A 12,563-nucleotide genomic window follows, 5' to 3' on the forward strand; every position below is an offset into this window, starting at 1 on the left:
TATTATTATACTTAATCATTTGTTTTATACAACAATTAGATGCAAACCTCATAACTGGGAAGTGTACACCCCCAGAGATACAGTTATGTTGTTCCACCGTCTTTATTGACATCACAACATAGTAACGAATTCAACATGATTGTTCTTTAAGTCCCCACCGACCATCTCCCACATTATTTTAAGTAGGAATATTGTTTCATTATCCACTTTTGGATGTTGGCGGGAAGACTTCCTTTGTCTCACAGGGAATTTCCCTCTCCCAATACTGCATGGCACGGAAAATAAAGTTTCTGCAAGGAATTTACGACCGGTCATAAAACTGTCCCCCAGGAAAGGGGGTGTTCAAACCTTTGCACAGCTATTTTCAGGTGTCTCCAGCGATGTTCGATCGGGATCAAGTCCGGGCTCTGGCTGGGCCACTCAAGGACATTCAGAGACTTGTCACGAAGCCACTCCTGCGTTGTCTTGGCTGTGTGCTTAGCGTCATTGTCCTGTTGGAAGGTGAACCTTCACCCCAGTCTGAGGTCCTGAGCACTCTGGAGCAGGTTTCAATGAAGGATCTCTCTGTACTTTGCTCCGTTCATCTTTCCCTCAATCCTGACTAGTCTCCCAGTCCCTGCCGCTGAAAAACATCCAGACAGCATGATGCTGCCACCACCATGCTTCACCGTAGGGATGGTGCCAGGTTTCCTCCAGATGTGAAGCTTGGCATTCATGCCAAAGAGTTCAATCTTGGTTTCATCAGACCAGAGAATCTTGTTTCTCATGGTCTGAGAGTCCTTTAGGTGCCTTTTGGCAAACTTCAAGCGGGCTGTCATGTGCCTTTTACTGAGGAGTGGCTTCCGTCTGGCTGCTCTACCATAAAGGCCTGATTAGTGGAGTGCTGCAGAGATGGTTGTTCTTCTGGAAGGTTCTCCCATCTCCACAGAGGAACGCTGGATCTCTGTCAGAGTTACCAGCGGGTTCTTGGTCACCTCCCTGACCAAGGCCCTTCTCTCCAGATTGCTCAGTTTGGCTAGGCGGCCAGCTCTAGGAAGAGTCTTGGTGGTTCCAAACTTCTTCCATTTAAGAATGATGGAGGCCAATGTGTTCTTGGGGACCTTCAATGCTGCAGAAATGTTTTGGTACCCTTCCCCAGATATGTGCCTCGACACAATCCTGTCTTGGAGCTCTACGGACAATTCCTTCGACCTCATGGCTTGGTTTTTGCTCTGACATGCACTTTCAACTGTGGGACCTTATATAGACAGGTGTGTGCCTTTCCAAATCATGTCCAATCAATTGAATTTACCACAGGTGGACTCCAATCAAGTTGTAGAAACATCTCAAGGATGATCAATGGAAACAGGACGCACCTGAGCTCAATTTCGAGTCTCATAGCAAAGGGTCTGAATACTTATGTAAATAATGTATTTCTGTTTTACATTTTCATAAATGTGGTAAAATTTCTAAAAACCTGTTTTCACTTAGTCATTATGGGGTATGGTGTATAGATTGATGAGGATGATTTAAAAAAAAATCCAATTTAAAACAAGGCTATAACCGAATAAAATGTGGAAAAAGTCAAAGGGTCTGAATACTTTCTGAATGCACTGTATGAGCTTTGAACTCAATGTATGAATAGCACTTTCCAAATACAGCTTGGACATTATTATTACCTGCTCCATAATTCTGGTCAAGACAGTTTTGAGTCCAGGTCTCCGGCCACTGTCCCTGGGGGGGAAGTAGGTGCCCCCAATGAAAGGTCGTAGATCAGGGGTCAGCCACACACTCATCGGCCAACCACCACCTCCGCTGGTTGCCTAGAGACCAGGGACAGCAACACAGATTAACATAAACACAGCAGATATGGGGACTTATTTACTACATGTTTAAACACACACACACACACACACACACACACACACCTGCACGAAGGTCATGTAGACTTTGTCCACATCAGGTCTCTCTTCGCGGTCGACTTTAATACAGACGAAGTTGTCACTGAGGGTCTTTCCGATCTCCTCGTCCTCAAAGGACTCTCTCTCCATCACATGGCACCAGTGACAGGTAGAGTAGCCCACTGACAGGAAGATAGGCTTGTCTTCACTCCTGGCTTTGTCAAATGCCTCTTGTCCCCATGGATACCTGGGAGGTGGGATAGATTCATGTATTTAACTGGCACTATCTTACATTGTTTACATACACTGAACAAAAAATTGTACGCAACATGCAACATTTTCAAAGTTTTACTGAGTTACAGTTCATATAAGGAAATCTGTCAATTTAAATAAATAAATTAGGACATTCCTGCAGTCAGCGTGCTCATTGCACGCACCCTCAAAACTTGAGACATCTGTGGCATTGTGTTGTGTGACAAAACTTCACATTTTAAAGTGCCCTGTTATTGTCCCCAGCACAAGGTGCACCTGTGTAATGATCATGCTGTTTAATCAGCTTCTTGATATGCCACACCTGTCAAGTGGATGAATTATCTTGGCAAAGGAGAAATGCTCACTAACAGGGATATGAAAAAAATGTGTGCCCAAAATTGTAGAGAAATAGGCTTTTTGTGCGTATGGAAAATTTCTGGGATTTTTTATTTCAGCTCATGAAACATGGGCCCAACGCTTTACATGTTGCGTTTATATTGTTGCTCAGTGTAGTTTGTTAGGTTTTTGATTAGGCCTACTGGTGAAAGAGAATAATAAGTGGACTAACCCAGCAGTCCACGGGGTTGTGTGTGTGTGTGTGTGTGTGTGTGTGTCTAACCCACCAGTCCACCGGGTTGTGTGCGTGTTGTAGCAGGTAAGGGGACCTCTCCTGTCCCAGGCGGTTGGGGGGTCTCTGGGGGTTGGACGGGGGGCTTCCCTGCCCCTCACTCCCAGACGCCATACTCAGACTGGCTCTGCTAGTCATACTGGTGGTTCAAGTGAAACACAGATGTAGCGCTTTGAACATCATTGGAAAACTATTTGTAAACTACATCAAAATGACTGACTGCAAATTACATACTGTGGAGTGTGCCATCAATGCTAAGATCTGTTCATGTTAACTAAGTCACATGTTGTTTATGTTTATAGAAAGGTTATTGCTGGGTGAATTACGTGCATACTTGGCATGTGTGGTATGAGTGTTGCATGATATCAGTGTTGGCTAGACAGTAGCTGCTTACTATAATCGCTAGCTACTGTAACTAGTTAGCTCGCTAGCTACTTCCTCCATGCGCGAACCCAGCCAAGTGCCAGCTGTCAAACCAGACAGTGCTGGCTGTCAAGTATGCTAAAAACACTAGCCTTTTAGTTCTCTAAACTGCAGAACACACCGTAAAGCATCACCAATTGTTATGTCCGGTGTTCACTAGCAATCGTGTCAACACTGTAAAGAGTATCATCAGGTTTATTTATAATCTGGTAAATAGCTAGCTGGCTAGACCAAGGGCGAATGGCATCTAGCTTGCTAGCTAGCTAGCTAACTAACAACAGCTCGTGCAAGACCACTTGGCGACCCGCTAGATCCCCAGGCAGGCACAAGACAGTGATGTAATCCACAGCTAGCTAGCCAATCAATTGTTGCATTATTATAGCTAGCTAACGTTAGCTAGTTAGCGATTAATCAATCAATTTGACAAGCCAGTTGCAAGCTGTTGTCACGTCCTAGACGATTGTCATGTTATGTGTCATTTCATTAGCTACTTTACCTGAAGCAGTATTGGGACGTCCTGGGACTCAGCAGCGAGGGGGACTTGTCACTAGCAGGGAGTGGTGTGAGCCCGCTGATGTCCCGACTCAGCTCTGGGCTGTGCTGCTTGTGGTGACCTCCCAGGACAGCGATACTTAGCAGGCGAGCTGGGTCAACGCGGCTTTTTTTTGACGACGTCCGTGTCCATACGAGTCGTAACATCTTAATCCAATGTGGCTTGTCAAAGGGCTGGCTGGCTCAGTGGAGGTTTGCCTAACACAGCAAGTGCAACTCTCCGACCAACCAACTCTGACAGTTTTGGCATTGACTTTGGGAAGTGTTGCCAACCATTTTTTTGTTTGTGAGAATCGCTATTGGCTCCTTGTTTTGACGCTAGAAGTCGCTAGATTATGTTTTGCCGATGCCGCGACGACGTCACAGCACCAATTCGCCTTAGTGCAGTACAGTTGCGGTCCCCGATGTAGCGTTTTCGCACCCTCTCCCTCCGCACACCATCTCTACTTCTGCGTCTTTGCCTGTGTGTGTGACTTCTGTTGCACAGACAGCTTCTCCCACTCTCGTTTGCGTCAGAATTTGGTGGGAAAAGTCACCCAAATGATTCATTCTATAGCTTATTTCTATAGCTAGAGGACGCCTGATATCTCCAGGAGAGATAAGTATACTTTTTGTCTTTATTTGTCGTTGTCTAATACCAGAGGAGGCTGGTGGGAGGAGCTGTAGGAGGACGGGTTCATTGTAATGGCTGAAATGGAATACATGGAACGGTATCAAACATATGGAAACCACGTTTGACTCTTTTCAATTAATTCCATTCCAGCCATTACAATGAGCCTGTCCTCCTATAGCTCCTGACACCAGCCTCCACTGTCTAGTACTGGCGTTTTGCTAGATAGGGGCATCTACTTTAGGTGCTGCCTGTCTTCCCAGGAGCCTACTTGGTGTGAACTGCTGACTGCTCATAACTTGCAGATGATTGTTGACACATCAACCAGGATGAAGGGGCAATTTGTGACCTTGTTTTGGTAATCAGTGGCTGTATTAGAGGGGGAGTCGTTTCACCTCTTTTCTGAGTGTATATAACCAGATTCTCAGGCGCCATCTCTGTGTGCTTCATTCTATAGATAGAGGACTCCTGATATCTCCAGGAGTGATAAGTATAATTTTTGTCTTTATTTGTTGTTGTCTAGTACTGTCTTTTTGCTAGCTAGGGCCATCTACTTCAAATGCTGCCTGTCTTCCCAGTAGCCTACTTGGTGTGTGAACTGTGACTGCTCATAATGTGCAGATGATTGTTGTCACATCAACCAGGATTAAGGGGCAGGGCAATTTGTGACTTGTTTTTGTAATCAGTGGCTGTATTGGAGGGGGAGTGGTTTCACCTCTTTTCTGAATGTATACTGAACAAAAATATAAATGCAACATGTAAAGTGTTGGTCCCATGTTTCATGAGCTGAAATAAAAGAAATGTTCCAAATATACAAAAAGATTTTCACCAGTTTTGTGCACAAATCCATCCACCAGAAAGGTGTGGCATATCAAGAAGCTGATTAAACAGCATGATCAATACACAGCTGCACATTGAGTTGGGGATAATAAAAGGCCACTCTAAAATATGCAGTTTTGTCACACAACACAATGCCACAGATGTCTCAAGTTGAGGGAACGTGCAATTGGCATGCTGACTGCGGGAATGTCCACCAGAGCTGTTGCCAGATAATTTAATGTTAATTTCTCTACCATAAGCCGCCTCCAATGTTGTTTTAGAGAATTTGGCAGTAAGTCCAACCGGCCTCACAACCGCAGACCACGTGTAACCACGCCAGCCCAGGACCTCCACATCTGGTTTCTTCACCTGAGGGATCGTCTGAGACCAGCCACATGGACAGCTGATGAAACTGTGGATTTGCACAACCGAAAAATGTCTGCAGAAACTGTCAGAAACCATCTCAGTGAGGCTCATCTGTAGGATCGTCATCCTCACCAGGGTCTTGACCCGACTGCAGTTTGGTAACCGGGCAAATGCTCACCTTTGATGGCCACTGGCACGCTGGAGAAGTGTGCTCTTCACAAATCCCAGTTTCAACTGTACCGGGCAGATGGCAGACAGCCTGTATGGCGTCGTGTGGGCGAGCAGTTTGCTGATGTCAACATTGTGAACAGAGTAACCCATGGTGAGGTTATGGTATGGGTAGGCAGGCAGGCATACACTAGAGATAACGAACACAATTGCATTTTATCGATGACAATTTGAATGCATAGAGATACTGTGACGAGATCCTAATCAGTGGTTGTATTGGAGGGGAGTGGTTCCTCCTCTCCTAGGCAATCAGCAATTAGTACAGGGAGGTGTGCTCTTCACCTCTGCTAGGCAATTAGTGTTAGTACTTCAGTCTCCCCTGGCTTCTCAGTGGCAGCTGTAAGCGGCAGTCGTGTCGGTCTCATTGGCAAAACTAAGACCGTCGCCAAACAAAGATGGTTCTGCAGAGTTGTTCTGCGTAGTTGTTTGAGGAAGGAAAGAGAGGAAGGCTCCACACCACTCTCTCAATTGAGTATCTTACCTAGTTATTTTCTGACAAGTCATTTTTCTCTTTTGTAGCTTTGGCAACTATGTGTGTTTATATACCTGTTCGCTCCTCTCACGGTAACCTTTATAGACGCTCCCCACCCTTGGCTGCAACCCTTCTAATTTAGTTTTTATTTTGGAACTGCCGATCTGAGGTCAAGAACGCTAAGTTCATCTCAGCCTATGCGTCCCTTCAGTCCCTTGACTTTTTGGCCCTGACGGAGACACTGATCACCCCAGAGAACACCGCTACTCCAGCTGATCTCTCCATCTGACTATGTTTTCTCTCATAGTCCAAGAGTATCTGGTTGTCGCGGGAATGGCACAGGGCTATTCATTTCTCCTAACTGGAGTCACTCGGCTCCGTTATATCCTCACATGGTCTCTCCTACCATTGCTATGCGAATGACACTCAACTACTTTTCTCCTTCCCCCTTTCTGACACCCAGGTGGCGACACACATCTCTGCGTGCCTGGCAGATATCTCAGCTTGGATGTCGGATCACCACCTCAAGCACAACCTCGACAAGACGGTGCTGCTCTTCCTCCCGGGGAAGGCCTGACCACTCAAAGACCTCTCATCACGGTTGACAATGCCACAGTGTGCAAATAACTTTGGTGTGACCCTGGACAACACCCTGTCATTCTCTGCAAACATCAAAGCAGTGACTCGCTCCTGCAGGTTTATGCTCTATGACATCTGTAGAGTACGACCCTACCTCACACAGGAAGCGGTGCAGGTCCTAATCCAGGTACTTGTCCTCTCCTGTCTGAACTACTGCAACTCGCTGTTGGCTGGGCTCCCTGCTTGTGCCATCAAACCTCTACAACTTATCCAGAACGCTGCAGCCTGCCTGGTTTTCTTCCATGACACCCCGCTCCTCCGCACACTTCACTGGCTTCCAGTTGAAGCTCGCATCCACTACAAGACCATGGTGCTTGCCTGTGGAGCAGCAAGAGGCCCCTCCCTACCTTCAGGCTATGCTCAAACCCTACACCCCAACATGGAGCCACCTCTGGTCTCTTGGCACTCCCACCCCTACGGGAGGGCAGCTCCTGCTCAGCCCAGTCCAAGCGCTTCTCTGTCCTGGCACCCCAATTGTGGAACCGGCTTCCCTCTGAAGCTAGGACGGCAGAGTCCCTGCCCATTTTCCGAAAGCACCTGAAACCCTACCTCTTCAAAGAGTATCTTAAATCCCCCCCACAAAAAATATACTTTCCTGAACCAACACTTGCACTTGACTCCCGACGCCCCCCCCCTTTCTAGCTCTGACTTTGTTGATAGCTACTTTGTTGAGGAAAAGTGTACTCACTATGCCTGTGATAGCTCGGTGGGACAACCACATATCTTAAGATGAATACACAAACTGTATGTCGCTCTGGATAAGGCCATGTGTTAAATTACTAAAATGTAGAAACTCTCGGTGGCAAAACACCCCAAAGGCAGCCTGAAAGTAGCTGAATTTGTCACTAGCCTCTTTTACCAATAAAAGTTGCTGGAAGGGTCAGAACTGGCTAAATATAGAGACAAAGTCGCTAAATTGGCAACACTGACTTTGGGGCCTTTGAGTAGTTACATGATTGGCCACATGGTGACACTACAGGAACGAGAATGGGTGCACATTGTTTTTATGTTATTAGTTTGATCATGCAGTGCACGCTTTATTCATAATCAAAGTATGTATGAACCAAAAAGAAGACCATCAAACCACTGATAATGCTACGCCTTAGTTTATAACTTGCTTTAGAAAAGATATTGCACTTGAGAAACACAATGTTGTTGTTCATATGGCTTTCCGAGATATCCATCGCTGATCAGTCTTCGATTATCTAGCCAAGGCCAGGCTCACCATGTTCTGGGCTCTGTTGAAGATGGAAAAGTACTGTCTGATATCACCCAGGATTCACAGGTTGGAGTTACCAGATTGGAGACCGGTGCGGCAGCCGTAGTAGGGGGACTGTACGGGTGGCAGAGAGAGAACTAGTCAAAACAATATTACGGTCACCTCAGGGCTACGTCAGCTCTACACACACACACCTGGAGGGTGGAGGCTGGGAGAGTGAAGGCCTGTCCGTGGATGTGGAAGACCATTGCTGGCTTGTTGTTAATGTTACAGTTCACCACATTCTGAAAAGAGCGAGAAATAGAGGGAGGAGCGGGAGAAATGAAGTGAGAAGAGACCATGACTTAAACAGCTTTTGCTGTGTGAGGTTTTTTGATTTGATTTTATTAGGATCCCCACTATCCGACGCCAATGGCGACAGCTAGTCTTACTGGGGTCCACACATAACGAAAAATACATTACAGACAGAAGGCTTTACACTTTACATACATTAAATGTATGTACATTAACATGCATCTATCACATACATGTCAGTACATACACACAAAAAGTAGGTCACATGGGGAGAGGTGTTGTGCCGTGAGGTGTTGCTTTATTATTATTTTTTTAACCAGGTTTGCTGTTCACTTGTGCTATATGAGATGGAAGGGAGTTAAATGCAATCATGGCTCTGTATAATATTGTACGTTGCCTTGAATTTGTGCTGGACCTGGGGACTGTGAAAAGATCCCTGGTGGCAATTCTGGTGGGGTAAGTGTGTGTGTGTGGGGTGCGTGTGTGTCAGTGCTGTGTGTAAGTTGACTATGCAAACAATTTGGAATTTCCAACACATTAATGTTTCTTATAAAAACAAGAAGTGATGCAGTCAGTCTTTCCTCAACTCTTAGCCAAGAGAAACTGGCATGCATAGTATTATTAGCCCTCTGATTACAATGAAGAGCAAAACAGGCTGCTCTGTTCTGTGCCAGCTGCAGCTTAACTAGGTCCTTATTTGCATCACTTGACCATATGACTGGACAATAATCAAGATAAGATAAAACTAAAGCATGCAGGACTTGCTTTGTGGAGTGTAGTGTCCAAAAAAGCAGAGCATCTCTTTATCACGGACAGACCTCTCCCCATCTTTACAACCATTGAATCAATATATTTTGCTCAACAACCACACCATTCATTACCAGATTCAGCTGAGGTCTATAAATTAGTGAATGATTTGTACCAAATAAAATGCTCTTAGTTTTAGAGATGTTCAGAACCAGTTTATTACTGGCCACCCATTGTAATTGACTGCAACTCTTTGTTTAGGATTGCAGTGATTTCACTAGCTGTGGTTGCTGACACGTATAGGGTTGAATCATTAGCATACATGGACACAGGCTTTGTTTAATGCCAGTGGCAGGTCATTGGTATAAATAGAAAAGAGTAGATGGCCAAGAGAACTGCCCTCCGGTACACCACACTTTACATGTTTAACATTAGAGAGCTAATTGATCATTAGAAAACCCTTTTGCAATTATGTTAGCATAGCTGAAAACTGTTGTGCTGATTAAAGAAGCAATAAAACTAGTTGAGTATCTGGAGCATCAGCAATTGTGGGTTTGATTACAGGCTCAAAATGGCCAGAAACAAATAACTTTCTTCTGAAACTCGTCAGTCTATTCTTGTTCTGAGAAATGAAGGCTATTCCATGCGAGAAATTGCCAAGAAACTGAAGATCTCGTACAACGCTGTGTACTACTCCCTTCACAGAACAGCGCAAACTGTCTCTAACCAGAATAGAAAGCGGAATGGGAGGCCCCCGTGCACAACTGAGCAAGAGGACAAATACATTAGTGTCTAGCTTGAGAAACAGACGCCTCACAGGTCCTCAACTGGCAGCTTCATTAAATAGTAACCGCAAAACACCAGTCTCAACATCAACAGTGAAGAGGCGACTCTGCGATGCTGACCTTCTAGGCAGAGTTGCAAAGAAAAAGCCATATCTCAGACTGGCCAATAAAAAAAAAATATTAAGATGGGCAAAAGAACACAGACACTGGACAGAGGAAGATTGGAAAAAAAGTGTTATGGACAGACAAATCGAAGTTTGAGGTGTTCGGATCACAAAGAAGAACATTTGTGAGACGCAGACCAAATGAAAAGATGCAGGAGGAGTGCTTGTCCCCTGTAGCTCAGTTGGTAGAGCATGGCGCTTGCAACGGCAGGGTTGTGGGTTCGTTTCCCACGGGGGGCCAGTATGAAAATGTATGCACTCACTAACTGTAAGTTGCTCTGGATAAGAGCGTCTGCTAAGTGACTAAAATGTAAATGTAAAAAATGCTTTGATGCCATCTGTCAAGCATGGTGGAGGCAATGTGATGGTCTGGGGGTGCTTTGGTGGTGGTAAAGTGGGAGATTTCTACAGGGTAATAGGGATCTTAAAGAAGGAAGGCTATCACTCCATTTTGCAACGCCATGCCATACCCAGTGGACGGCGCTTGATTGGAGCCAATTTCCTCCTACAACGGGACAATGACCCAAAGCACAGCTCCAAACTATGCAAGAACTATTTAGGGAAGAAGCGGCCAGCTGGTATTCTGTCTATAATGGAGTGGCCAGCACAGTCACCGGATCTCAATCCTATTGAGCTGTTGTCGGAGCAGCTTGACCGTATGGTACTTAAGAAGTGCCCATCAAGCCAATCCAACTTGTGGGAGGTGCTTCAGGAAGCATGGGGTGAAATCTCTTCAGATTACCTTAACAAATTGACTACTAGAATGCCAAAGGTCTGCAAGGCTGTAATCGCTGCAAACGGAGGATTCTTTGACGGAAGCAAAGTTTGAAGGACACAATTATTACAACTACATTTCTTATTCATTTTGCTATATTTCCTATTCAAACTCATTTCATGTATGTTTTCATGGAAAACAAGGACATTTCTAAGTGACCCTAAACTTTTGAATTTACATTTACATTTTTAGTCATTTAGCAGATGCTCTTATCCAGAGCGACTTACAGTTAGTGCATACATAATTTTTTATACCCCCCCGTGGGAAGCGAACCCACAACCCTGGCGTTGCAAACGCCATGCTCTACCAACTGAGCTACATCCCCGAATGGTAGTGTACCTTCCCCTACCCTATGGCATCATAAGACTTACCAGAATAAGACCAAAGTACCTATAGGTAATCAGCAATCAAATTGTTGATTTCAAACTAAAGATCTTGTCTGTGGTTCAATAATTCATTCTGACAATTCTGCTTACATCAGTGTCGTTGGTCATGGGCTCGCCGGAGACTTAGAGGCTCTGGTCGTCAAACCTGGAGGTGGGGTTCGAGGGGTACTTCTCCCTGTACTCATCCCACAGACCCTGCTCCTTCTGGCTCTCCCGGGCACTCTTCCCCTTGATCAGCGGCACCCTGTGGGGAGGACAACGTCTGGTTAGGCAAGCAGCTCAGTTCCAGCAAGTTTCTGGTCAAAGTTCCAAGAACTTCTGGTCACACCGTAGCAATAAACTACATGGGAGCATAGGCTATACCAGGGGTATTCAACTCTTACCCTACGAGGTCCGCAGCCTGCTGTTTTTCTGTTCTACCTGATAATTAATTGCACCCACCTGGTGTCACAGGTCTAAGTCAGTCCCTGATTAGAGGGGAACAATGAAAAAACGCAGTGGAACTGGCTTCGAGGTCCAGAGTTGAGTTTGAGGGGGCAGTGTGAGAGTATTCAAATCTTTCACTTAGTTTTGGGTATTCTACTCTTTCACTGCCTTCTAAACTGTTATGTGATAGAAATATAGGAGAATAGTAGGAGTAACATACTGGATGATGCACTTGTAGTGCCACCATTGCACACAGAGCGATAGCCTACTTCATTATGCGAGCCTACCAGACAAGCTAAATGCCTTGTATGCTCGCTTCGAGGCAAGCAACACTGAGCCATGCATGACAGCACCAGCTGTTCCGGATGACTGTGTGATCTTACTCTCCATAGCTGACTGAGTAAGACCTTTGAAACAGGTTAACATTTGCAAGGCCGTGGGGCTAGATTAAATACCAGGATGCCTACTCACAGCATTCGCTGACCAGCTGGCAAGTGTCTTTTTTTAATTTTTATTTAACCTTTATTTAACTAGGCAAGTCAGTTAAGAACAAATTCTTATTTACAATGACGGCCTACTCCGGCCAAACCCTCCCCTAACCCGGACGACGCTGGGCCAATTGTGCGCCGCCCAATGGGACTCCCGATCACAGCTGGTTGTGATACAGCCCGGGATCGAACCCTGGTCTTCACTGACATTTTCAACCAGTCTGTAATATCAACTTGTTTCAAGCAGACCACCATAGTCCCGTGCCCAATAACGCCTAGGTAACCTGCCTAAATGACTATCGCCCTGTAGCACTCACATCTATAGCCATGAAATGCTTTGAAAGGCTGGCCATGGCTCACATCAACACCATCATCCCAGACACCCTGAACCCACTCCAATTCACATACCA

At 45.5% G+C, this 12,563-nt stretch overlaps 1 protein-coding gene across 1 annotated transcript in view; it reads right to left on the reverse strand.

Moving 5' to 3' along the window:
* spata20 (spermatogenesis associated 20) overlaps positions 1 to 4,309 on the reverse strand; it is a 67,067-nt gene extending 62,758 nt beyond the window's left edge. The window contains exons 1-4 of the mRNA XM_041858664.2: positions 3,680 to 4,309; positions 2,756 to 2,899; positions 1,908 to 2,127; positions 1,659 to 1,802 (exon numbers count right to left, since the gene is read on the reverse strand). Of these exons, the coding sequence (XP_041714598.1) occupies positions 1,659 to 1,802; positions 1,908 to 2,127; positions 2,756 to 2,899; positions 3,680 to 3,882 (711 nt within the window). The 5' untranslated portion in view covers positions 3,883 to 4,309. The remainder of the gene's footprint in view (positions 1 to 1,658; positions 1,803 to 1,907; positions 2,128 to 2,755; positions 2,900 to 3,679) is intronic.
* Between the last annotated feature and the right edge of the window lie 8,254 nt (positions 4,310 to 12,563).

Source organism: Coregonus clupeaformis, chromosome 31 (assembly GCF_020615455.1).
Source record: "Coregonus clupeaformis isolate EN_2021a chromosome 31, ASM2061545v1, whole genome shotgun sequence".
NCBI lineage: Eukaryota > Metazoa > Chordata > Actinopteri > Salmoniformes > Salmonidae > Coregonus > Coregonus clupeaformis.